This window comes from Marasmius oreades, chromosome 5 (genome assembly GCF_018924745.1).
Source record: "Marasmius oreades isolate 03SP1 chromosome 5, whole genome shotgun sequence".
In the NCBI taxonomy this organism is placed as follows: domain Eukaryota; kingdom Fungi; phylum Basidiomycota; class Agaricomycetes; order Agaricales; family Marasmiaceae; genus Marasmius; species Marasmius oreades.
Window position 1 is genome coordinate 2,906,745 of NC_057327.1, and position 23,144 is coordinate 2,929,888.

At 47.3% G+C, this 23,144-nt stretch overlaps 10 protein-coding genes across 13 annotated transcripts; 5 read left to right on the forward strand and 5 right to left on the reverse strand.

Moving 5' to 3' along the window:
• Positions 1-740: 740 nt before the first annotated feature.
• On the forward strand, positions 741-2,730 carry E1B28_009113 (uncharacterized protein). The gene is made up of 11 exons (XM_043153978.1): positions 741-1,014; positions 1,062-1,088; positions 1,140-1,155; positions 1,220-1,257; positions 1,313-1,425; positions 1,487-1,708; positions 1,764-1,920; positions 1,979-2,020; positions 2,090-2,147; positions 2,210-2,267; positions 2,330-2,730. The coding sequence occupies exons 1-11, from the start codon at positions 863-865 to the stop codon at positions 2,545-2,547; spliced, it is 1,101 nt and encodes a 366-aa protein (XP_043009264.1). The 5' UTR covers positions 741-862; the 3' UTR covers positions 2,548-2,730.
• Positions 2,731-2,734: 4 nt separating this feature from the next.
• Positions 2,735-10,575, reverse strand: E1B28_009114 (uncharacterized protein). Its single transcript, XM_043153979.1, has 34 exons — positions 10,537-10,575; positions 10,292-10,481; positions 10,081-10,240; positions 9,878-10,024; positions 9,250-9,821; positions 9,054-9,202; positions 8,855-9,002; positions 8,553-8,804; positions 8,310-8,504; positions 8,109-8,252; positions 7,735-8,043; positions 7,458-7,682; positions 7,146-7,403; positions 6,922-7,092; positions 6,760-6,871; positions 6,589-6,708; positions 6,359-6,537; positions 6,105-6,304; positions 5,832-6,050; positions 5,630-5,779; positions 5,429-5,574; positions 5,236-5,372; positions 4,983-5,189; positions 4,752-4,929; positions 4,589-4,698; positions 4,368-4,535; positions 4,190-4,315; positions 3,880-4,143; positions 3,582-3,828; positions 3,508-3,531; positions 3,434-3,441; positions 3,056-3,385; positions 2,989-2,998; positions 2,735-2,937 (listed from the first exon to the last, which is right to left on the reverse strand). The coding sequence occupies exons 1-34, from the start codon at positions 10,542-10,544 to the stop codon at positions 2,897-2,899; spliced, it is 5,904 nt and encodes a 1,967-aa protein (XP_043009265.1). The 5' UTR covers positions 10,545-10,575; the 3' UTR covers positions 2,735-2,896.
• Positions 10,576-10,610: 35 nt separating this feature from the next.
• Positions 10,611-11,903, forward strand: E1B28_009115 (uncharacterized protein). Of its 2 annotated transcripts, XM_043153980.1 has the most exons (8): positions 10,611-10,750; positions 10,803-10,947; positions 11,007-11,041; positions 11,107-11,224; positions 11,271-11,367; positions 11,418-11,511; positions 11,564-11,655; positions 11,712-11,903. In XM_043153980.1, exons 1-8 carry the CDS (start codon positions 10,735-10,737, stop codon positions 11,766-11,768), a joined length of 654 nt encoding a protein of 217 aa, XP_043009266.1. In that variant the 5' UTR covers positions 10,611-10,734; the 3' UTR covers positions 11,769-11,903. The 2 variants fall into 2 exon arrangements, with proteins under 2 accessions (XP_043009266.1, XP_043009267.1); XM_043153981.1 differs by having other exon boundaries at positions 11,418-11,655.
• E1B28_009116 (uncharacterized protein) lies at positions 11,904-13,020 on the reverse strand. Its single transcript, XM_043153982.1, has one exon. It carries the CDS (start codon positions 13,010-13,012, stop codon positions 11,912-11,914), a length of 1,101 nt encoding a protein of 366 aa, XP_043009268.1. The 5' UTR covers positions 13,013-13,020; the 3' UTR covers positions 11,904-11,911.
• Positions 13,021-13,076: 56 nt separating this feature from the next.
• E1B28_009117 (uncharacterized protein) lies at positions 13,077-14,625 on the forward strand (the record flags this gene model as incomplete). The annotated part of the gene is made up of 2 exons (XM_043153983.1): positions 13,077-13,466; positions 13,522-14,625. The coding sequence occupies exons 1-2, from the start codon at positions 13,098-13,100 to the stop codon at positions 14,623-14,625; spliced, it is 1,473 nt and encodes a 490-aa protein (XP_043009269.1). The 5' UTR covers positions 13,077-13,097.
• Positions 14,626-14,897: 272 nt separating this feature from the next.
• Positions 14,898-15,491, reverse strand: E1B28_009118 (uncharacterized protein; the record flags this gene model as incomplete). The annotated part of the gene is made up of 4 exons (XM_043153984.1): positions 14,898-15,082; positions 15,136-15,300; positions 15,369-15,414; positions 15,471-15,491. The coding sequence occupies 4 exons, from the start codon at positions 15,489-15,491 to the stop codon at positions 14,898-14,900; spliced, it is 417 nt and encodes a 138-aa protein (XP_043009270.1).
• A 24-nt stretch (positions 15,492-15,515) lies between these two features.
• On the forward strand, positions 15,516-17,134 carry E1B28_009119 (uncharacterized protein). 2 transcript variants are annotated; one of them, XM_043153985.1, is made up of 6 exons: positions 15,516-15,787; positions 15,846-16,063; positions 16,117-16,328; positions 16,379-16,790; positions 16,846-16,995; positions 17,045-17,134. In XM_043153985.1, exons 1-6 carry the CDS (start codon positions 15,574-15,576, stop codon positions 17,048-17,050), a joined length of 1,212 nt encoding a protein of 403 aa, XP_043009271.1. In that variant the 5' UTR covers positions 15,516-15,573; the 3' UTR covers positions 17,051-17,134. The 2 variants fall into 2 exon arrangements, with proteins under 2 accessions (XP_043009271.1, XP_043009272.1); XM_043153986.1 differs by having other exon boundaries at positions 17,067-17,134.
• An 89-nt stretch (positions 17,135-17,223) lies between these two features.
• Positions 17,224-17,865, reverse strand: E1B28_009120 (uncharacterized protein; the record flags this gene model as incomplete). Its single annotated transcript, XM_043153987.1, has 1 exon — positions 17,224-17,865. The coding sequence occupies one exon, from the start codon at positions 17,863-17,865 to the stop codon at positions 17,224-17,226; it is 642 nt and encodes a 213-aa protein (XP_043009273.1).
• Positions 17,866-18,124: 259 nt separating this feature from the next.
• Positions 18,125-21,786, reverse strand: E1B28_009121 (uncharacterized protein; the record flags this gene model as incomplete). Its single annotated transcript, XM_043153988.1, has 11 exons — positions 18,125-18,186; positions 18,241-18,274; positions 18,327-18,483; positions 18,542-18,587; positions 18,638-18,727; positions 18,784-18,873; positions 18,929-19,356; positions 19,420-19,679; positions 19,731-21,010; positions 21,074-21,167; positions 21,226-21,786. The coding sequence occupies 11 exons, from the start codon at positions 21,784-21,786 to the stop codon at positions 18,125-18,127; spliced, it is 3,102 nt and encodes a 1,033-aa protein (XP_043009274.1).
• Positions 21,787-22,083: 297 nt separating this feature from the next.
• Positions 22,084-22,777, forward strand: E1B28_009122 (uncharacterized protein). Of its 2 annotated transcripts, XM_043153989.1 has the most exons (3): positions 22,084-22,235; positions 22,289-22,482; positions 22,540-22,777. In XM_043153989.1, the coding sequence occupies exons 1-3, from the start codon at positions 22,168-22,170 to the stop codon at positions 22,629-22,631; spliced, it is 354 nt and encodes a 117-aa protein (XP_043009275.1). In that variant the 5' UTR covers positions 22,084-22,167; the 3' UTR covers positions 22,632-22,777. The 2 variants fall into 2 exon arrangements, with proteins under 2 accessions (XP_043009275.1, XP_043009276.1); XM_043153990.1 differs by having other exon boundaries at positions 22,289-22,777.
• Positions 22,778-23,144: the final 367 nt, after the last annotated feature.

The window sequence follows — 23,144 nt, forward strand, 5'->3', positions numbered from 1 at the left end:
TTTTTTCAATTCGCCCTGACTCTAACCTACGCGTGAAAAGGAATGCCAATCGTTTTTTTTTTGGATATCCCAATGCTATTGGCAAAAAACATCCACATGCCAGATCGGTCCTGGAATGTAATTGTAATTCACAAGAAAACTGGACCTTGCTGTTTGGATAGAGCTAGTATTCCGGGTCAATTTCTGGTACGGTGAAGTCTAAGTACTTGGTCCGAATCCAGAAAGCAAAGAGTTATCCATTAAAATTTATTCTGAAAGGAGTCCTGGAAGATTTCAACCCCTGGTACCCAGTTCTCTAAGCAGGAAGTACAGCCTCTGTCGATTCCATTTTTTGTAGTACAATGGAGGCGATCGAGTTTTCAAATTTTGCCTCCATCGGTATGCATGCCACTGCGTCGTCGGCTGTAGGTCCTGAATTTTGATGAAAATGCACACTCATGGTGGACCTACAATCCTTAGATCGACCAAGCCACGATTTCGAATTTCGACAGGGGAGCCGATGATTTTGCAACGTTGCCGAGATTCTCGGCTTTTCCGGCTATTACCCCGCCAACCCGGCCAACGTGTGTGGAATCTTCTCAGATTTACCTATTGATTTTCCCATATTATTATTACTAGGGATTTACATATGAAGTCCTTTGTACTTATCAGCTCGTCCACAGCCTCCCGTCGGTGGATTGGACAGGTCTCGGGAGTCCCGGTCGATCGCAAACGATCCCAATCCGAAATCGCCGGGATGGCCGACCCTTGAGCCATTTACTGTTGAGCCATTTTACTGCTACATCCAGGCTATATAAATGACCTCTCTTCCATCCCCCAACTCAACTACCTTTCTCCCCCTTCACCGAATATTCCATTCAACATGATATACAGACTCTCCGCCCTCGCCCTCGCCTCACTTCCCCTCACTGTCCTTGCGGCTAATATCCCGGTTACTGTTGGTAGTGATAACAAGCTGGCATTCTCTCCAGAATTCGTCACTGCAAACCAGGGAGATACCGTTACCTTCACTTTGTGAGTTTCTGAAATTTATTCTAAACATTCTCTTACCGGAGTTACAGCGTTTCGAAAAATCACACAGCGACACAGTAAGTTTTGGATCTACGAAAGCGACGGTGGTACTAATTTCCTGCTCTCAGATCCACATTTGACAACGTTTGTATCCTCTATATTTATATCTCCTCACTCTCTTCGATTCTAATAACCATCACCCTCGCAGCCCTGTCTGCGCGCAGAGAATGGCTTTGACAGTGGCTTGTGAGCCCTCCTCCACTTCCTGCCTCTTTGTGTCATCGCTGACTTTTCTCGATAGCCGACCCGTTTCCCCCAACACGACGGCGGAACCCTTCGTCGTTACCGTCGGCGATACTAAACCAACATGGTTCTACTGTAAGCAAAAAAACCCATCACCTCATTGTAGTCAAGGTAAATGTCCACAACTCTATCAAATACGGGCTACCTAGTTAACCGCCAATCATGGGCGTAGGAATGGTGTTTGCGATCAACCCTCCACCTGAGGGAGACCCCCATTCGTTTTCTGCATTCAAAGCCTTAGCCATGAGCAACGCAACGGGACCAAGCTCTGCAAGTTCTGCCACCGCGACGTTTACTACTCCTCCCCCTCAGACGTGGGCGACCGCCACCGCAACAGTTACCAATGGCACATCCGTTTGGACCTCTACCTACACCAGTTACGAAGGATCTCCGCGTAAGTCGTAACCATCCATATCCAAATTCGATTCAGTGAACCCACGGTCATGTAGAACCCACATTCGCTCCTCAGCCGGTCATTCACAAGATCGCAGTTGGTGCAAATGGAAAACTCGGTTTTGAACCTTCAAACATCAGTGCTAGTCTGGGTGATACCGTAGTCTTCGAGTTTCACCCCAAGGCCCACGGTGTTACTCAGTCGTCCTTCTCGTGAGTTTTCTAACCCAAACTTGTTTGAAACCTATGCAGTTCATTGATAGGCGGATAGAAAACCCTGTGAACCGTTGTCAAACGGGTTTGCTTCAGGATTGTAAGTGTAGACTTCAAAGTTCCGACGAAAGGCAGTATACTCAATTCCCCCCCCCCTTTCCCCTGTTAGCAAGCCCGTAACTAGTGAAGACGCCGACAAGCCCATTTTTACGATCGCAGTTAACGATGTATGTTCTGCTACTACTAGCGATCGTCTGAGAGCTGTAGCTGATGTTTCATCACCGACTAGACCGCTCCCATATGGGCTTATTGCCCTCAAACCAACCCGAAATCTCACTGTGGTGAAGGTAGGTCCAAAGCTATTAGAGTCCCCGTCTGAAACCACGCCTTCTCATAATGGTTCCCTCAGGAATGGTGTTCTCGGTCAATGCGGTTGAAAGCGGTCAAAACAACTTTGAGAACTTCCAGAAACTCGCTAAACTCACTGCTACTACCAACAACACCAACACCACGCAGGGTGGCGGCTCTGGTGGCTCTGGTGGCTCCAACTCGGCCGTTTCGAGTGTTCAGATTGGATTTTCGATGACTTTGGTCGCGATGACCGTCGGATTTGTACTATTTATGTGAAGTTGAGGCTGAGTCTAGATTGTGTTTTCCTAATTTATTTTTATATCTCATCTTTTTACCGACGGATTCGGTGGGTGTTGTTTATTGTTATTATTACGGACTTGTTGTGGGTATCGTTAATTTTGATGTCATCCAGACTGATAGTAACCCCTTCACTTACAATCCATTCATTATGATGCAACCACCAGTGAGCTTGAGAAAGGTAACCGGGTACTGTGAATTTGGTGAAGGCAAAAAAAAAAGTTATATATGCATTATGGGAGGTTCAACTGTATATAGTATGTAAAGCCAACACGAATCCATCGTGCCATATTCAGTTCCATCTAACCTCATGTCGTCGTTGAAATCGTTAGTTGGTTAGTGGTAGTAAACTCCCCTTGTACGGAATGCCTGATCAAAACATAAGCAGAGCGACGTCGAAACACAGTCACTTAAACGAACCGTTTTGCATCTGTGGGGGTCACACGGATCGTAAACATGGAACGAGATGCAATACACGACGACTTACCAACTGGAACGCATCGTAAGCTGTACTCCGTATGTTCTCTTGTGCGTTCTTAATGACACCCATCATATACTCAGCCGCCTGTCGTTCATTCAAACCCAGTGCAAATCGGTCTCGAAGTCTCTTAATTGTTCCTTCTCCCTTGAATGAAGGCAAGCTTGAGTTGAGCATTAATTGTACCATGTCCACGATCTGATCAGCATGAGGCCGGATGGCAAGAAAAGCCTTGACAGTCAGCTGTTGGAAGATATGGTAACCTTGGGAGTATCGACCGCCCATTAGGTCGATCATCTCGCGGTTTAGTTTGAATGACGATGGCTCAAATTTCACGCCCTGCAACAAAAGGTCAGATGTATAACCTCGAAAACACGAATCACTCACTCCGGGACGTAGTTAACGCCATCGTTGTACTGTAAGTCAAAACGGAAGGAGGTGGAAAAAAATAGAGTACTCATCTATGTCAAATAGAAAACCAAAGTCTTGGAGGTATTTCAGAAGCCAGACTCGATACGTGAGGAGGAGTCCATACCTATGTGAACAATGTGACCTTCGCCGTCTATCATGATATTCCCATTGTGACGATCTTTGATCTGGAGGATGTAGGAAGCTACGGAGTACGCTGCCATAGATTGTATGAAATTCAAGCGAGCTTGCTGGAAGGCAACAGCATTCTGTCCGCCATATTTTGATGCAAAGAAGCCCGATAAATCGTTAACCTTCGATCGCCCCATTTCGTCGCGGGAGGTGGAATTCGGGACAACGTCGATTACTCCGCACTAACTCAACATTATGAAACCATCGGAGAAAGGAGAAACACTTCAACTCACCCCAGGAGCAGTGGCGATGACTCGATAGGGGAAGAGATAAAGGGTCAGACCGACACTCGTGAAGATATTCTTGAACATGGCTATGATCTGCAAAGCAAGTACGTCCTGCCTGCAATCATCTCCGACTTTGAAGATAGCTTGCTGCCAGACCTCGTATTCCTCGCGTTTCTCGACGCCAGCGCCATCGCTATCGAGAAGAGAATCAGGGTCACGGTCAATCACCACTTTTTCCTTTCGAACTTTGAATGTCGCCATAAACGGTGCCTAGCAGGACCGTCAACAAAGCAGATATTTCATTGGCTCCACAGACCTTGGCATGACTCTGTAAAGGGCGACCTGACTTCTTGTCAATGTCTATCACAACTCCATCGGGATTACTCGGAAGATAGACCCCCACGTCGACCACAATCTTCGACATTTCTTCATCTATTTTGGCCTGACACAAAGGGTTACCTCTAACTTCAACAGAGACTCGGACGAAGTCTCACTTTTTTCTCTGGCTTTGGTTTAGTAATGAACGGCTTTAGCTTCCCAGATATTGAGGTAACTTCATGGAAGAATCCAAATTCGCGGTCGTAGAAACTTCGCGCGTCTCCGGACAGCGAATGCACTATCATATCGACCATGGCGTCCAGAGTAGGCTTGAGTGGATCCTCCTGAATTTTTCATTTCAAGGCTTTGTACCAGTACGGAATTGAATGACACTAACCTCTTCTCCAGCATCGTCCTTGTGAGTGTTCGCTTTCATGTTCCAGATGATCTGGTGGCAGAAAAGTTGCGAAATCTTCGCTGTTTCGTAAATGAATCGTGATACGTATCCTACAAGGAGAGGATGAGCTCTTGCGCCTGCTGAAGTAGTTGAAATGACTTGCCGAGTTCATCATATCGAAGAGCTTGAACCATTTGCGGAACATAGAAGAAGGTAAGGTCAACGGGATGTTGCTCCAGTACTCGATGAGCATATTGCAGGACAAGCGGGTCATTTTTGTATCGTGGTTCGAAGAAAGTGTTGGCTATTACGGGCGGTACGGGCGCCCATAATATGAGAAGCTGTGAACGCCTACTGTAAACCAACTCATCAGAGGATTTTGCTCATGACATACCTTTAGGTCTCTGTTTATGATGGGTTCCATCCTGTCTCCTAACAAAAACCCGATAGCTTCCGGGACTCCGAGAACGTCGACGCAGGAGGATCGAACAAGTTTGGCCACTTCATTGCGCAAGCTGGGCACCTTGAATCGTTCCGCAAAGTGAATCGAGATTGCTGGGTCGATGTGCCAAACCGTCCGAACGACACTCGTCCAGGAATGCTGAAACACAATAAGCGGTACGCAATGTAGCAATGGAAGGGTTTACTTCAACTATCGTGCTGACATGATCTGCGCCACGCTTTGGATCAATGATAGGATTGGCCCAAACAGAGAGACGGAAAAGTTCGTTTTCGACCAACAGCCGAAGTGGATGATTCATTTCTTTGAGACGACCGGAGTAATCTTGGGAAAAAGTCAATGTTCCAATTCAGCGACTCTAGGTGGCCTTGACGACTCACAAGCAGCACGCGAGGTCAACAGAACGGGCGCTAAGCTTGTGATAGCCAACGTCGATCGGATAGAATCCGTTTGAAGGTATGACAAGAATTCTGAGAGGACCCGTACATCCGCGTCAAGCTGGACGCGGTTGGATCCATAGGACCATCTGAGAGACGTAATAAGTATGTCCTGAAGGTGGGAAAGTACTGTTCTGAACCTACTGGGGACGGACAGAGAACCACGAATAGGCAGCGCCGTATAAACTTTCCCGTAAAGTGCTCTCACAAACAGAATCGAGGTGTGAACTCCTCAGGGTCTCAAAACCAAAGGAGAGGAAAGAGAAGCGGGCTTCACGCGCAAGAGCATGGGTGCTAGAATTGCGTGTCAGCGCCAGTTCAAATCTGAAGCATCGAAGATCCCAACCTCAAAGATTTATGTGCCCTTGCTGATCGCAGCACCAGATGTTGGATCAAGAACATCACCCCAGGACGCCTGTATCTTGCAGCTTGTAACCGACTGAAGAGCATCTGTAACACGAGTGAATGTGGATTAATCAGGCGACGGGCGTTGTTTCCATCCCGGTCGATCTCCTCCTTGGTGGTGGGGCTGTAACTGATAGGGTGAAAGAAGGGATCTTCGTGGCTGAGAAAGAGAAGTTTCAGGGCCAATAAACTACAGTGAAGTGAGACAAGATACTTGATACTCGGCGAAAACAACCCTTTTTCAAGTCGGATCGTATCGGACCATGCGGAGACAATTTCACCCATTATCGCGACCTCAACGGTTGGCTTCTCTGCAATGACCCAGGTCCAAACCTCGATGGCGGCAGAAATGGAAGAAGGCGTGGAAACTTCGAAAGGGAGAGAAACAAGGTAGTGTAATAGTTCGTAATCGCACTGACACGAAACCTTTTAGTATTGACCATGAATGAAAACAGAAACCAGAATCACCTGTGGCAATGAAATCAAGGTGGCAGCGCAGCGGAACAACAGTCGCTTCATATCTTGCACAGTCAAACTGCTAGACTTGCCTCTGATCTCTTTCATCGAACGTGAAAGTTTGTCTTTCAAGGCACCGATTTCTGCAGAAGGAGCGTGCTCAGGAGGTAGCAGTTCAATTTGTTCCGAAACTATTGAAGATATAAGCAAGGACGGCCCAGAGAAGAGAGCAAGACATTCACCAGATCGACTGGCCAACCTGAGACCTGCAACTTCGCCAGAGAAGTACGACTTGCTAGCAATTTGACTGGCAAGAACTTTGGCTTTGTCGGTTTTCCAGGGAGACAAGTTCGAGAGTGCCACTAATGAGAAAATTAACACCACGCACAAAGCCCGCAAGATGTCAAACGTACTGAGTTGGCGACTCACGGGGCCAACAGATTTGGCGAATTGTTCTGCTATGGAAGCACCTAGCTCTGTGGCATCCGAGGGACCGGTGGTAGTTTGACCAACTGCAAGATATTTCTGTGCAAAAGAATTAGAATGTGATGAAAGAATTATAGCAATTGGCGTGCCTGTAAGGTAGATTGTAGTTCCACTGGCGCCCTACTGAGCGCCAACTCGAACCATGTATTCGCATTCCTCTGCAACTGAGCTAGTATGTCATTGCGGACCTCATAGTTATCAGTCAGCTGGAAGGCTATATTATCCATCCTGTCAGACTCATATTCGTAGATAGGGTTGAACTACGCAATTCATCAGAGACTGTATTTGGCGAAAGGAGGACTAAAAACTATACCTCGTCGACAAACTCGTTCTCGCAGGCACGGCGGAGGAGAGTCAGAGTTTCCAAGATGGCGAATACTAAGGGTGGATCACACATCAAGGACGGGAATGAGGACAGTAAGCGGTTGAGAAACTTGGAAGCGACATCCCGAGCCTTCGCTATACGATGTGTGCTTAAAATAAGAAGCTTCTGAAGTTCAAAAGAGAGCGTATCCGGAAGGGCTTGCTGTGACGCTTGCGTGTTCAAGTCTGGGATGGAACCTCGAATGACCTACACAATAACTGTCATTGAAACGAGTATCAATTCAATGAAAAGACAAATCACCTTCTCAGCGATGGATTCCATACATGCACTTAAACCAGGACGTCGATTTAAAACGTCATTCACAAAGTAACCGACCAAGGACGAAGGAAGACCTGCAGCGGAGCGCATACTCTCCATGTCGAGCATAGTCAACAGGAATATCACTTGCCCGCAGGAGAGGTATCGAATATCACTGCTGCGAAGTGAAATGTGTTTCGTGAGTGAACCGCGGTGCTTCTGAATGACCTGTGATGGTGTTCTAGGGACAATTACTTATCCTGACTTGATAGATACTCACCGTTTCAGCATAATCTTGTTTTATAACGGTGTTGTACTCCACATCACTTGTAACTGACTCATGGGACTCCTCCCAAACCGTCGCAGGAGTCTTAACAGCGATACGTGCCAACGCAGGCCTCAGCCACTCCATTGCATTCACTTCCTTCTCATCTACAGTGAAGTGAAATAGAACGCAGAGGAACCAAGTGCAGCGGAAGAGCGACACCAAAGTTGGTTGTGTGTCGATCTGTGGATTAAAGTCTTTGTGGGACAGGAGTGCATCGATGGGCAGAAGCAACCCTGCGAGCTGTTCAGTCATGTTGTCGATCTAACGTGAATGAGAAGATTGGGGGCTCAAGACAAACTCATTTTTCAGAACGACTGTATACATACCTTTGCATGGTGATCAGCGATTTTGGCATTTTGGATTGCGACTCCCTTGTCAGAAAAAAGAGTTAGAAGCTCGACAAGGTACAGCTCGTATAATTCAGGGCGTCGATGGAGTTCTTGAGCCAATCTTGTTTGCGCGGCTAGGACCTTCAAGAATGCAAAAAGAGCTGAGAGGGGTCGGAATGCCACATAGATTCCACTTACCATGTTATTGGAGAACCTGGGGTCTTCAGGATTGGCCGACCGGTTGATTGTAGAGAACATCCTTATTATATCCACAAATGAACTTTCGGGCGCTGACACGGCCAGATCCACAAGATTGTATGCAATAGCAGCTTCGACGGTTGGTTCTGCGGAACGCAACCGTTGCAGCAGCATAGAGATAGTCAGCCGTGTAACCTGCTTGACTTGAGCTTGGAGCCAGCGAAAGTAGAAGAGTTCACAGACCTCTTCGGAATCAAATTCAAGTGCGAGTTTCGTTACGACTGAGATGGTGGTGATTCCAACAAGTCGTCTTTCACCTTCAGATAGACCACCTACGGAATCCGTGGATAGGATAGAGGACCGATCAACAGAACTCCGAAGGGGGTTATTCATGGCGTGCGACGCGTTTGAGTCTGAGATTTCCTTGCTTGTGGCAGCAATATAATTGAGAAGGGAGTACATGTTAGACATGATGAGGTCGTCCCCGGGAGCCTTCTTGTCGGAGGGTCAGTCATCCAGTATAGACATTGAAGTCGACGCCTTACCTTGATGGATAACGCCAAGCATTTTGCGGCGGCAGCGAGCGGAGGGGGGGCTCGAGATTCTGCTGCAAACTCAAACTCAAAGAGAGGCACGGGCGAAGTGACAAATCGTCGTAAGTGAGATGCCATTTGGGGTGCGATGTCTGGAAAGCTACCCCAGAATGAATGAGAGGATTGCGAGAAACAGTGTTTGACGACTTACTTCTGAACGAGGATCGTAGCGGCTTTCAAAGCTGCTTCCTGGACTAGATGATCACAGATGGGAGATTTATCACTAAGGAGAAACAGCATTCGAGGGTACAGCTTGTCATTAATTTCCTTGAGGACCACCGAACAGATGGTAGCCAGTTTCTATATTCACTCAGTAAAACGGATAAGAGTACGAATGGAGTACGTACCAAGCTCTCGGACATAGTTTCCCATGTGTATGTATCGATCGATGGCTCAGTGTCCATCTCCTCAACCTGCATCAGCAGATCGTTAAAGCATTGCATGCTATAATTGATCGCTTTCTTCAGGGCTTCGACTACATTCTCCCTTGGAGATTCGATTTCGACTGCAGCTTTACGCATGAGTGAGTTCCAAGCCTTATTAGCAGCTGCGGCTTCTGAGTTCCTGTCGGTGAAAGCAGTAGCAGGTGGAGCAAGTACTTGCGCCAAGATCGTCCATGAGGTTTCGATGATGCAACACACAATAAAATATCCACTAAGAGGACGTCCACAAGATATGTAGCGAGTCATGAACGTCTGGGCGAACTGTAATGTTTCTGCATCTTCGCCATCTTCGTCCTCGGACTGAATGATGTCGACTAGTAGAGTGTTCAATCGATCGACGACATTGGGTTCGCATATAGCATTGAGGGGTGTAAAGAGCTTTCCCCATTGATCAAGTGTCCAACCGAAGTATCTGGAGCTTATTGCACGATAGAAACCATGCAGAGCGGGCATAAGTTGGGTGAGCGTGTCAAGCGCTATAAAGCAGGTCAAAGGATTGGATATGAACGAGAAAAGTAAAAAGTAAACTCACCGTCATATGCTTTAATCTTCTCGACAACGCCATGAATGAATGCTACTATAGCATCTGTGGTAGCATCGCTGTACTCTTTATGCGTGCGGGAGATTCTAAGGAGCGCCGAAATGGTCGAATATACCAATTGGTCAGGAAGTGCCCAATCTGTCGAATACTTTTAGGACTCCATCCAAGCAGATTTATTAGTGCTGTTTACTTACCTTCCCAGGAGAGACTCTTGTCGAAGTCGACATTGGGGATGTCTCGAAGGATGTCAATGAGAATCGGCATCAGGGTATCAACAGCCTCGGTAATATGAGATTCAGAAAAATTGGAAACAAGTTCTCCGAAGGCAATATTGCAGTGTGCCCGAGACGCTGGCTATCATGCCATGTAGCTTAACGTTGCAGAACAGAGGAGGGTTCTGCATACCATGAAAACCTTCTGAAGTTCCTCTCCAGCTATGATACCATTCATATCTGCGTCCTTTATTCCCGTCACCGAATCTCGAGTTTGAACTGTGGAAGTGATGGCCGAATTGACATATCGAATATCTTCTGCAGTTTCGCCGACATTGGCGGCAATGTCGTTCAAAATTCTCTGATGTATATTGAGCTCCAGGCTTGTAGAAGAATGCACTGAGATCAAGATTAGATTTATTGAGCGGAAGGACATACCAATCCATCGGTGTCAAGGTTGTCGCTGATCAAGAACAGGCGTCACTTCGGGAATTTCGGTCGCACAGTGACCTCTCAAAGACACGGTCACGCACGACGTGGTGGACTAGGCGCGAGCTCGCGTTTCTCCAACAGACCATCACCAAAGTCCTTGTCAAGAAAAAGGACGGGAAATTGTTGATTGCGTCCGGTTCGAAAATGCCGAAAGTATCAGGTATATGACTCATGAATACCGAAAACCAAGATCTCTTGTAATTGTTCTCCAGAAGCGGCTCAGGAAACGCAGAGGACAAGACCTCCGAGGGTAGCAGCACCAGCAGTATCCTTCTGTAATAAGAATGAGGAGGAGGAGGAGATCCTCGGAGTAGTACTTGACGAGATTCGAGTCCAAGAAGAGGACGAAGACGACTTGTGAGGTATTTCTGTTCTCACTGTGGCTCCCTCTTCTGATCTATACACGTTACGGACAGTGCCGGCATAGGCAGACTTCTCAAGGATTTGTACAGTACGCTCATGATAACACCATTCTCACTCTCAGATAATCACGTTTACCGGGAATCTAATCAACAGAGCGTCAAGCCAAGAAAACTACCCTTGCCAATGCTGCTTATGAAAATCAGAAAAAGGCCATCTACACTGCAGGGCGCCACCTGGCTCAAGAAATCGTCCGAGACGCGGTCCGACAGCTGTATGTTTCTAGATTCTTGAGTTTGTCTTTGCTCATTTGGTTGCAGCGACAACGTTGAAGAGTCTCTACTCGAAATGAAGAAACGCGAGTGGTCATACGAACGATACGTTGCTGATATCATTCCCCTATGGAACGAACAAGATGTTGGCAGTTTTATGTTCCTGATACGCTCACTGACATACTATATATATAGGCATTGATCAACCAACTCCTGGATACGTATGATCATCCCTTGGATGATGTATTCCCAAATCGAGCAGAAACCATCGCCTCCGCTGAACAAACACGTTTGTCATGCCTCGTTTGATAACTGTACAGACGGATCTGAACCTTCGCCAGTCAAGGAGAATCCTGCTCGGAGGAAGAAGGCCCTCGAACAGTTTTTAGGTAAAGCGCGTGAGCAACTCGAAGAAAGTTGTAGAAACAAAGAGGTGTGTCTTGATTTGTAACCCGGACGTCCTCGCATATATCCACTAATACTGAATAGGCTGCCACGGACGCATCAAAACTGATTAAACACTACAAGGCTTTGCTCCTTGCTTAAACTTGTTGCTTGCTCCGATCTGCTGGACTTTGCTGGTATCCGCCGTCTAAGAATTTCAAGTGAATGCGCTCCGTTTCCTGCTACGATGTATACAATTCTGTAATGTACAAAAACTTGAAGAATTAGAATCTCGCCTTGTCAATTCACTTCGTCACAACAATGACCCATTTAGTCAACAAACCACTTTCATGGAGCCCTGCTTCCCAAACTAGCCTCAACCTGTGCTCTCGCCACGATCTCTCTCCGTGCCGTTCAAGAAATCTAATCCTGGATGAGTTTTTTTCGACGAGATCATTCTCCGCTGCATATAGCTTTTGGGCATGCGCTTCTGAATCGTTTGTAACAGAGAGGATCTTCACGTCCCGAAAGCCGGAGATGTAAGAAATAATATGGTCAAGCGAGGAGAACAGGGGAGTAGCAGTGTAATTTCTAGTGATGTACGGAACCGCGGAGAAGAGGAAGCTCTCAGACATGAAACGAACGCAGGGGTTGCGAGCAGTAAAGATAATGTTGGCCCTTTCGGTGCACAGACCACTAAGAAATGCCGAGAGAGTAGTTTCGATGTCTTGCTGCGGAACAGAATCGAGTAACACCGTCTGTTGCGGGCTTTCTTGCACTGTGCGTAGATATGTCGATCCGTAACAAGTGGATTTGAAAACGTGGATGAACTCACCGTTGAGGGATCCTGCTCTGGTTTCTATATGTGAAGAATAGACCCACTTCAACACGCGGACCTTCCATTGTATCCCAGAGTGGGGTAATACTCCTCCACACCGTCCGCCCATGAGCTGATCACGAAAAAGTGCCTGGAGGAGCATAGGATTCCGGAGTTCAATGGTACCGGAGAGTATTCCCTCGAGAAAGGATGGAAGGTCCATAGTCAATCCTGTACGAGTGAAGGATGCAAATCGAGGATCGAACTTCGAGGAATGCGTGGGAACAATGAATGAACGCAAAGCTGAAAGTCTAAGATGAGGTCGAGCATTCTTGGAAGTTTTACTAGTTTTTCTCCCTAAAACGACTAAACAAACACCAAAGAAAGCGGTGAGAAATACGAGGAAGCCTAGGAAAAGGTTATCGTTCGGGAGAGATTGTAGTTGACTCTTGGATAACTGAAGATTTTGTAGAGCCGAAGAGTAGTGAGCTTCGAGAGATGAAACAGCCCGTTTGATCGATATTTGGACTTCGAAAAGGACTTTTGACGCTAATACAGAGAATCTTTCTGCAGAAGAGCGATCAGCCATCGTGGCGCCGGCAAATGTAGGAAGAGGCCACGTGCTCCCAAAGTTTTTCAAGTGACTTCGACGAACGTCACCAAGTTGTTTGCTCATGAGCACCCAACATGCTGAAGGCTCTTCCTCCAACCCACTAACGTCAACCACAACCAAAAAATCCGGTATACGAACAGCCCTCAGATATACTGGAATCCCACCGTCATGGCTCGACAAACGCCCCAAACTACCATCTCGAAATTGGCTCATATTTCTCTCCGTCACGTCCAGTATCACAGGTTATTACATCTACGACAGACGACAGTGTAAACGTATCAGACAAGAATATGTGGAGAAGGTGAAGCACATATCAGAGGAAACCACTGATCACTTCTCGTGGCCACGAAAGGTCACGGTTTACGCTGCACGCTGGCCAGGAGACGAGGATTGGGATCAATGCATGAGGTACTTTCGGAAGTACGTCAAGGTCGGGGCTCAGCTCCTCTTTTGTGATTTCAGTACTCAACCCCACTTGTATAAAGCCTATCTTCGTTGCTGCCGCGATAGACTATGAAATGATCACTGGCAAAAGACACGGAGACTTAACGGATCGCATCGCTGAAGAAATCTGCAAGTCGCGTCGTTTAGACGTTGGACTGGACCCCGCACCATCTCCAGATGCATTCCCACCCAACTATCCGTTTCGCTCACTTGCTCAGCTTCGACAGCAAAGATTGGAAGGCGGCATTGTCATTGTTGGACGGTCGACTTGGAAGGAGTTTATGGCCGGATTGAAAAAAGGCTGGGCTGAGGGACTTGAGAACGTTGACCACGAGGAAGCACTCTCACAGGAGCTGGAGATGGATGGGAGATTTGACGAGCCTGATGAAGTCCCGAAGGACCCAGGAAACGTCGAACCGGAGAATTCTACTACATCTTCATCATTGACACCTTTCACGGCCGGTACTCCGCCCATTGCTGCGCTCCAGTATCGTTTACCAATACAAGCCCAAAAACAAGCCTCATCGTTGACTTCTAGATCTAATTCGAAAATCACCGAAGCCTTGAATACACCTACAACATCCATACCCCTTCTTCCTCCCATCCTCTTCGTTCCCTTCACAAATTATCTTGGATTCTCACAAATCCCGTATATGATCTGGGACTTTTTCAATGAACGTCGCAAAGTTAAATCTGGAGCTGAAGCAGGCTACCGTCTGGTTATGAACTGCACACGCCCTTTCGATCCCCCTCCACCAGAACCAAAATCTCTTTTCGACGACATAGCCTCCAACTCTTCACGAGTACCTAAAGGTGACCTGGATTTGGGAAAGGAGGTCGAGGTCTTCTATCGCAGTTCCTTGTCAACCATGCACGATGATATAGAGAAGGAGCGGAAGAAGTACTATGACGCGCTACCTGCCAAGCTGGAAACTGCCAGAGCAATCGCACGCGGTCTGAGGGAGCCTAACAAGGAGGAGTTAGAAAACCCACCAAAGACTGAGGTCGAACTCAGAGCGGAGAGAATGAAGAAGGAGAAGAGATGGAGAGCAGATGCAAAGGGGTGGGATATCGTCAAACCCGACAGTGATGTGGCATATGACGAGAGGCTCAATGATGCGTTGAGGATGTTTGTGGACCCATGAGAGGATGCTCGCTGCTCTTCCCGACATTCATTTAGAAATTCCATATATGGGTAATATTGCGATAATCTTGCTATGGTACATTTCGCTTGAAGAAACGATTACATAGATTCGACTTCTAGCGGACTTCTGGACTACATGGCTAAACGTTTTTGAAAGCATCCGCCTCTCCATCAAAACCATTGCCGACGACTGAGAAGTTGAACTACAGCTTCACTGTATGAGCTAGGGCATAACTTCCGCTCCGAAGACGCTTGTCAGAGAGCCAGACACCTCTAAGCCATGTGCCCGTTACCAATCAAAGCAGTAATCCTGTTATCAAACCCCTCAATTCTGATAGGCATTTCTGGGGTGTGAAAGGGATTCTTCATGACCGCATCTGCATACACATCATATACTTTCTGCAACGTTACATCTGCAGATGGTTCAGCGAGCGATGAAAGCAATACGAACTTCGTGCCTACGAAATTTCCAGTCAGTACAACTCTACGGATCGAATGAATAATGGGGTACCCGTCAAAGTAAGAAGGATGTTCATCTTGAATGTTTCTCCTTCAATCACTTGAGCACCAGAGCTAGCACCTGGTATGGGTGACAATCTACTGGTAATGGCGTGAATACCATGGAGAGTACCAGCAAGGACAAGATATTCGTTTGAAGTAAGTTGTGCGAGGCCGTCTTGACAGAAAACATGGGTCAACGTCGGTAGCTGGTACCATGGCTGGGATGTTTAATTCAATGCAGACCTGCGAAGTTGCGCTGATAAACAAGACCTCCCGCTTTATTGATTACCTGGAAGTGAAAAATGAAATGAGATAGAGAAATTAATGGGCTAGAATGAAGGTTACCCAGAGACCGAAAATGGCCATCGTGGCCCGAAGTCAAGCCTAGTTATTGATATCATCTCGAAACGTGTCGCCCGCCACTACAGGCTACACATAGGGCCTCAACATGCTCGGATTTGCCCACAGCCTGCCATTAAGTCTCTTATCCTTCCTACTCATCTCCCCAATCCCAACATGGCAAGCGTCTCTAGGCCCACGAGAATTCACTGAACTTTCCTCTTCTCAAATTTACACTCTAATACATACCACCGATCCAGTGAAGAATATCGACCCTTCAAATCCCTCCTCACATCTCTCGAAAATATTAATTCCTCGCGCCCGTGTGTTTTCCTGCCTAAATTCTCGTTACAACGAAAGGAGATTGACAATGTGTTACAGCGGATACCGAGAACAACACTCTAGTCCGAAGTCATATCATCTCTACCCTCAAGGGTTTAGATTGGCATATAGAAGAGGATGAATTCACAGACGATACACCCATTGGTCAGAAACGCTTCACAAACGTGATCGCTACGAAAGACCCAGCGGCCACGAAGCGGGTCATTCTCGCTGCTCATTTCGACTCAAAGTATTTTTCAAACTATCCTATGAACCAAGTACGCGGACATGTTGCCAGTGACGATCGAAATTAACAGAGAATATCCACTAGTTTGTTGGTGCAACCGACTCCGCAGCGCCATGTGCGATGATGCTAGACCTGGCAGAGGCCTTGAACCCACTATTAGAGGAACGAAGTAAGAGGTTAGAAGATGGAGAAGAGGACGACGAGGACGTAGCGGATACGACTCTCCAGCTTGTGTTCTTCGATGGAGAGGAAGCGTTCTTTGATTGGACGAACACGGATTCAATATATGGTGCCAGGTAAGTTCCCATTTACCTCGAGGCTCTCGATGCTTTCCAATACTTTGAAGGCATTTAGCTGAAAAATGGCACACGAGCTACACACTCCCCAACACGAAACGACGTTTATTAGGCCCACACACCACAGAACTTGGCTCGATAGAACATCTCATTCTTCTCGACCTTCTCGGCGCCCCTGAACCGCGTATCAGGTCATTTTTCCCTGATACTGCCTGGCTTTTTGATACTTTATCATCCGCGGAAACACGCCTTGGAAATAGTGGAGCTTTCGAGTACGACAAGGATGGGAAGACGGACGGACGACCTGAAATTCAAACATGGAAAAGCTTCTTTGTGAAAAGACAAGGACACCCGACTACGTTTGGTTATATTGGCGACGACCATGTTCCTTTCCTCCAGAAGGGAGTGCCCATTCTTCACCTCATTGCAGAGCCCTTCCCAAGGGTTTGGCATAGAATAGAAGTACGGCTTGTTGTTGCTCAGTACCTGACTTCTGATTCACATTTCTTCTCTTCAGGACAACGCAGATGCGCTTGACATACCCACGATGCGAAGATGGAACCTCATTCTTCGGGTTTTCATGTCAGAATACCTCAACTTGCGACCACCTGAGACGCATCCAAGAGAGGAATACCAAGACAATGTTCAACGCTCGGTATCTGAGCTCGTAGGTCTTTCGTTGGCGAGACTTTCGGGGACTTACTGACGTTCTGGAGCTTTGATCTTTTTTGAGGGTAGTGAACTTCGGTAAACTTATGGGTATTTACTCTATGATGTACGGGCGACAATTCGAAGCTTTTTCTCTGCTAACCACGGGGCGAAACAAAAAAACACGTTTTGTGGTACATTATCATGGATTACGGCGGTGTGCTACTGTTTCAGATCAATAATGCACCTATTTGGCATCAGTTTGGTTTTCCATACGTCCCAATTCTTCCAAAGCTTTTAGAATGCAATCCACTGCAATCAATCCAAAACTATGCCCGCCGAAGCCCTCACGCGCCCCGCTCAATACCGCCCTCTTCAGACTGAAATCCCACGCCCACCAGGCCCGTTCTAGAGTATAGAGAGCCTGTCCACGGTCATCCAGATCCCTATCAGGACAAGTCGACAAAATCCTCGCAACCTCTTTAACCAGCGTGCTGGCATGCGTCTTCATCCGGAACATTCTATCCTTTCTCCACCTGTTTTGTGAACATTTGGCTAGAATGGTACCCGTCACTACCTCGGCCTCCAATAGTGTCACGCCGGGAGTATTGCTAAGAGTATGTGTAGCGCAAATATACCGAAGCTCATCCTGATACTTGGAGAATATATTATCCATCTCCGGATCTTTTGAGCTATCGGGGTCGACATAAGGAAAAAGGTATCCTTGTACTCTGTTCCTTAGAATGCGCGAGACTGGGTCTGAAAAGGTCCCAGCTACTTTCGATTTCGATTTCGTCGACTCAGTGCCATTGATCGGCGAGGCGTGCTGATTATCTTCCAATGAAGCTGCGATTTCCTCTGGGGTTGCGAGGACCACTTTTCGGAACATCTCCCCTAGCGCCCGGGTCGACAGATAATAGTCAGTTCCTCTTGGATCCACGACTTCAGCAGCATGCCAGTCGGGTTTGCATCGAATGAGTGCGGATGGGAGTCTGTTTTCATCCAGATCGACTGGGATGCCCTGTTTCGGATAGTCGACCGCCTTTAGGGGGAAGACATTGAGATGGAATGAGAATGAAACTGGCCACGCGTACCTGTGCACATAGCCTTGCCAATTTTAGACAATCTTTGTCGTATATACCATCCTTTTACAAAAAACGAGGGTCACTTTTTGTCCCGTTGGGGTGATAAAAGTATACCTTGGCCTGGTCTTTGCATCCTTGTTAGTCAATTCAGTAATTGAATGCGGGTAGGCAAAGCTCACCTGCAATAACTAGCAAACGATCCGAAAGTAACCCCTGAGCAGAAATCAGCGTAAACGTAAAATGTGAATATTGTGGTATTGCTTACCAGAAGATCTGAGTATATGTACTCAACCACGAAGTCGCAGACGTCTTCGATGTTGCTATCTCGGTCAAGGGTGAGTGTTTTAACCTCATCATAAGAAGCGGGTTTCTCGTTTTGCGTGGGTAACAGCTCTGAATGTGTGATTACATCGTATAAATCACTTCATGACACGGATTGAGTGAGAGGAAAAAACCAAGAGGCGTAGGATGATTACATACCCATCCAAGTCACCTCCTCCCAAGCACGATGCCAGAGAACGTTTTCCTGAGCCGTTTCGGTCGAGCGTTGCAGTATGAATATGAAGGGAGACATACCAACACTAGGCAGAACCACAACATTCTTTAAACCTTCGAAGAAACATAGCATGCCTGGTGGTGGTTTGCCAATAGCATGGACCCTTTGCACTAAAAGTGACATTTTAATGCTCCGAAAGCGAAAAAAAATGGTAAAGCAATCTTACCATCACCAGGATGAGCTACGGGACTACGGGATATCGTGCACGCCCCTTCCACATAAGTCGGTTCTTCATCGCCAGGTTTTTGAACACATGCTGTAGAGGCAATATTGATATAATGCATAAAATTGTCGTCGAATGCCTCCCTTACCGTAAATGTGCCCCTCTGGGAGACAGTAGACGTCGTGGTACCCAGACTTCACATATGCTGGACCCTCATCCGCTACCCCGACTAGGAGGTGACTCTTAGGGACTGGAATCCTCGCCCTATGTTTGATTTCACGGAGCACATCCATACGTGCAACTTCACGAAGTTGTTGCAAGAATGGATTATCGATATTGACATGCTGGTTACTAGCAGGTCCATCTGGCAAGTCGCCAATAAACCCGTCCATCTTTTCCAACTGCGCCAGGATCCAGGACAGATTATATGTATTCCCAAGGCTATGGTCCCGCAAGAAACTGTAGAACGTCTGAAGGGACTCATCGACACTGTGAACATCGGCAACCGCATCGTCAAGAAGATCGAGGAATGCTTCCTTCTTTACGCCTCGGCCCTCCAAAATGGTGACGAGTGGCCTTGAGTGAGAGTGGTCAAAACATGGGTAAGGAAATGGTAATGACGGTAACCGCAGGACCTACCTATTGAGGTAACTAGAGTTGGGCCTCTCAAACGAACGGGCAATCTCTATATCGGCTGATTCAAGTTCAGAGTGCTGGTGCCAGTGTTCTTCGTCGTGTTGTATCTGCTGCTGTGCTGGCGCTTTACGACCAGTTCCAAAGGCTCGCTTGCCAAACTTCCTCATACTCGGTCGGAGGCGCATACGAATTTTGCCGTCCATCTTGTCCAATTGCTTGTCCACCACGACCATGCCTTTGAAGCCCAGAAACCGAATTTGATACTGCACAAATTGAGCAACATGAATGTCGATATAGAATCACCGCCAACTCACTGCTGAGGGTCTACCAATACGTGTGGGATCATTGCCTCGAGCTTTGCAGAGAGCAGCCCAGATTTCGTCGGCCAATGATTCCGCTATGGTTCCGACGCCATCTGTGAAGAGGTATGGCTCGTCCCCGAGGTCGTCTACGATCTCCCATTCGTCTCGTTGGATTTTTACGGAGGGATCGGTTGCAGTGAACGCTTGAGCTATTCTCGCTGCATATTTTGAAGGCTGCTTGAGCAACTTCTTGTCCTTTTCAAGAAATCCAAACCGTATGTCCTCCTCGGAGTAGTCTTCCTCTTTGAGGTTCTTAAAATCTCCAATCGAGTCCCGGATCTTGTCTGGCGTCACCCAGCCATCGTCGGGATGTTCAAAAGATGACATGAACCAGACCGCATGCTCACGAAGAGCGGAATTTGAATACGCAAGAAACTGGAAGTAGCGACCTCCCAACTCGAACCCATTCTTCAGAGTCCCGCCAACGCGATCCTGGAGGAAAGACCTCCCATCGACTTCGCGATCCCATCGATATTGAAGCCTGTCTTCATCACGGAAATCGACGCGGATGAAGTTGTCCTCGTAACCCTCGTACAAGCGAATGATACGATTGGATTGAGTAGGATATGGACCTTCCAAGATCAAACGTGTCGGTGTAAAGGTGACATGACGACAGTTAAAGTTGCCACGAGGGAGACCGAAGTGGTTTGGTTTGAAATCCCTCCGAACCTTTTCGAAGCATTGGATGAAATTCCCTTTATCACAGGGATCGGAAAGGGCCATGTTGTACGCCCTCAGAAACCTGGATAGATATTGGGTATCCTCGGTATCCTGGACATGCTCTTCATGAAGCTTTCGTATTCGAGGGAGCAAAACATCTATCTCGCCCGGATGGAGCCGGCAATTGTGAATGAGAGATTCCAACTGGAACACGACAGGCCAGTCGAACTCCTTGAAATTTCCGCGAAGTAGATGAAGACGTTTGTCTGAGAAAAGTGAATGGCTCGCGGCCTCTACGTTGAATGGGGGAGCACAGTAGCGAATCAAACTATCCGCAAGCTCCGCGGTCTTGCACAATCTTCTGAACGCGCCTGCTATATCGTTTCGTGGATCGTTATCGCAAAGCGTGACTCTCAGTTTATGACAGTATGGAGCTATTCGTTCATGACCTGGGTTGAGGCTGCCAACGCGATGTTTGAACTTCATCCTGTCCAAACGATCATCACCGACGAAAGTTCGATGTAAATCTTCCTTTTCGAATAGAGGAGGTGTCAAGGTGTCCAGACAGATATCTGGAACAAATACATGTTTAGTTTAACACAAGCTACCAATGAGACCGATACTGAAGGACTGACATGTGGCAGGGTCGTGGCCATACCCAACCTTCGTTATGCTGGCGAAAGGTATTGCGATGGAATAACCTATACGCTCAGTCATCGAATTTCCTAGCTGTTGGGATACATACATCAGAATCTGCCTTGCGCTGTATCGAGTGGATTATACACACCGTGATTCGAATGAGCTTGTGGTCGTATTCAAATCTCAACCAAGCGGCACTGTCTTTGACATAATCCTGCTTCCATTCTATGGAGAACTCTCGAGAGTTCCGCTTCGCCCCTGTTGCAGAAACAGCGGAAAAGAAGACCCCGAATTCCACTGTATCAACGCGAAGTGCGGTATCGAGATCGAACACTTTCCTCGCATGGGCCTCCTCCTTATCGGGATCAACATATGGTGTCCTCTGCAATGTCAAGCAGAGCCGATGTCGTGGTTTTCGGTTTTCGAGATAGAATTTAATTTTCCTCCCTTCGATCTTCAAGGGCTTCTCATTCACCCAGTCTAGAAACTTGTGTCCGATATGTGCATGAGGTAGCACCAGAACCCCAGTACCGTCATTCCTCAGCCCACCTGCTTTGCTAGGATTAATCTCGACCTTGAAATTGATGCGTCGCTCATTCGGATCGCTTCGCGGATGAAAGTCATCATTGTGCAAGATCTCCTTGGCTAATGTGCGGGTAAGATCCCAAACCCCAATGGATCGTGGAAGATATCGGATGTTCAGCTCCATGGCGAGATGAGAGTGTCAGTTGAAGAACTATCGATGAAAAATTGCTCACAACAAATTTGTTTGTCGCAGCTGCGGCGAAGTAGTCTCCCAAGTCAGACCCCCGACTGTATAGCTGCTGCGTAAGCGCAGTTTGATAAGGGCGTTGCAGCTATACATAGCGTGGCGAAGTGCGTTACGGCCGCGTTAATATCGAGTCCTCTGTAGCTGCTCACCTGACACCTCGGATGCCTATAAAAAAAGTATCACGTGCTTTCACGACCTCATGACACGCCGATATGGCCGATGCACACGTGATTTCAAGCGCGTCCGCCCAGTAACACCCGACTGACCCTCTCGACCCTCTCGTTGTTCTGAACTCCAGTCATCGCTCAGAAGTCCAATATGTCCGAGGCGCAAGACACCTCTCAAAAAGAGGAGGAGCAAAGGAAGCTTGAAGAGATTCTTGAAAGGTCTGTTTCATCTCCATTCCTGGTTGAGATACTGACTCGCCTTCATCCCTTAGAATCAACTACTCTGACCGATACTCGGATGATTTCTACGAATACAGACACGTTATTTTACCCAAACAACTACTGCGTTATATCCCTGAAACCTTCTGGGATCAGAAGACGGGAGCTCTGCGACTGTTAGCCGAGAAGGAATGGAGGGCAATAGGCATTCAGCAGAGTCTTGGGTGGGAACACTACGAGATTCATGGTCCGAGCTTCCCTTCTCCCATTCTACTCTCGGTTCGATGAAAAGTTCTCTTACTAGTGCCTGAACCTCACGTTCTCTTGTTTCGTCGCCCAAAGGACTTTGTTCCTCCAACCCAGCCAATGGTTGCTCCCAGTCGAGCTAGAAAATGAATTATGGGGCGTTTTGTTATAACTCTTGTCGCTGCTTTCTACATGGCTTTCGAACCATCACCTTTGTATTTTTGAAAACAAGTTGACCATTTCAATGTAGCAATCCCCCTCTGTTATCGATCGTATACGATCAAACTGTTCCAACTGCAAGGAAGGCCAGAACAATTTTCACTTTGGAAGTTACTTCTGTGGAGGTTCCTTTACACGCAAGAAAGAAAAAATCGGGCTCGCACAGGAGCTCCCCAGATACCTACATCCTATCACCACTGATCAGGCAAAAACATGGACAAAACGAACCTCTTGAGCGAGGCAACAAGCGGAGAAATGACCTGTGATTGAACATGAGCTCGCCAGCACGATTTATACGTAGAATGTCCCCCATTCCACGCACCCAATCCGACTCGGCCGACGTTGGAAAACATTCACCATACGCTCAAATTTCCCCCTGGTCAAAAACGATGCCGTTGTCTGTCCACTCCCTGAAATTTGCTGAGAAGCACTTACTCGAGCCGT

Coding starts and splice junctions, on each gene's coding strand:
- E1B28_009115 (XM_043153980.1), top strand. Junction 11,512..11,563: donor CGCCTCCGCTGAACAAACAC/GTTTGTCATGCC, acceptor AACCTTCGCCAG/TCAAGGAGAATCCTGCTCGG. Junction 11,656..11,711: donor AAAGTTGTAGAAACAAAGAG/GTGTGTCTTGAT, acceptor AATACTGAATAG/GCTGCCACGGACGCATCAAA.
- E1B28_009119 (XM_043153985.1), top strand. CDS start 15,574: ATGCTCGGATTTGCCCACAGCCTGCCATTAAGTCTCTTATCCTTCCTA. Junction 15,788..15,845: donor AATATTAATTCCTCGCGCCC/GTGTGTTTTCCT, acceptor AATGTGTTACAG/CGGATACCGAGAACAACACT. Junction 16,791..16,845: donor GGGTTTGGCATAGAATAGAA/GTACGGCTTGTT, acceptor TCTTCTCTTCAG/GACAACGCAGATGCGCTTGA.
- E1B28_009116 (XM_043153982.1), bottom strand. CDS start 13,012: ATGGCTGATCGCTCTTCTGCAGAAAGATTCTCTGTATTAGCGTCAAAA.
- E1B28_009114 (XM_043153979.1), bottom strand. Junction 9,822..9,877: donor GAAGATTAAAGCATATGACG/GTGAGTTTACTT, acceptor CCTGCTTTATAG/CGCTTGACACGCTCACCCAA. Junction 4,930..4,982: donor TCATAAACAGAGACCTAAAG/GTATGTCATGAG, acceptor AGGCGTTCACAG/CTTCTCATATTATGGGCGCC.
- E1B28_009122 (XM_043153989.1), top strand. CDS start 22,168: ATGTCCGAGGCGCAAGACACCTCTCAAAAAGAGGAGGAGCAAAGGAAG. Junction 22,236..22,288: donor CTTGAAGAGATTCTTGAAAG/GTCTGTTTCATC, acceptor TTCATCCCTTAG/AATCAACTACTCTGACCGAT. Junction 22,483..22,539: donor GGAACACTACGAGATTCATG/GTCCGAGCTTCC, acceptor TTCTCTTACTAG/TGCCTGAACCTCACGTTCTC.
- E1B28_009113 (XM_043153978.1), top strand. CDS start 863: ATGATATACAGACTCTCCGCCCTCGCCCTCGCCTCACTTCCCCTCACT. Junction 1,258..1,312: donor AATGGCTTTGACAGTGGCTT/GTGAGCCCTCCT, acceptor TTTTCTCGATAG/CCGACCCGTTTCCCCCAACA. Junction 1,709..1,763: donor CAGTTACGAAGGATCTCCGC/GTAAGTCGTAAC, acceptor ACGGTCATGTAG/AACCCACATTCGCTCCTCAG.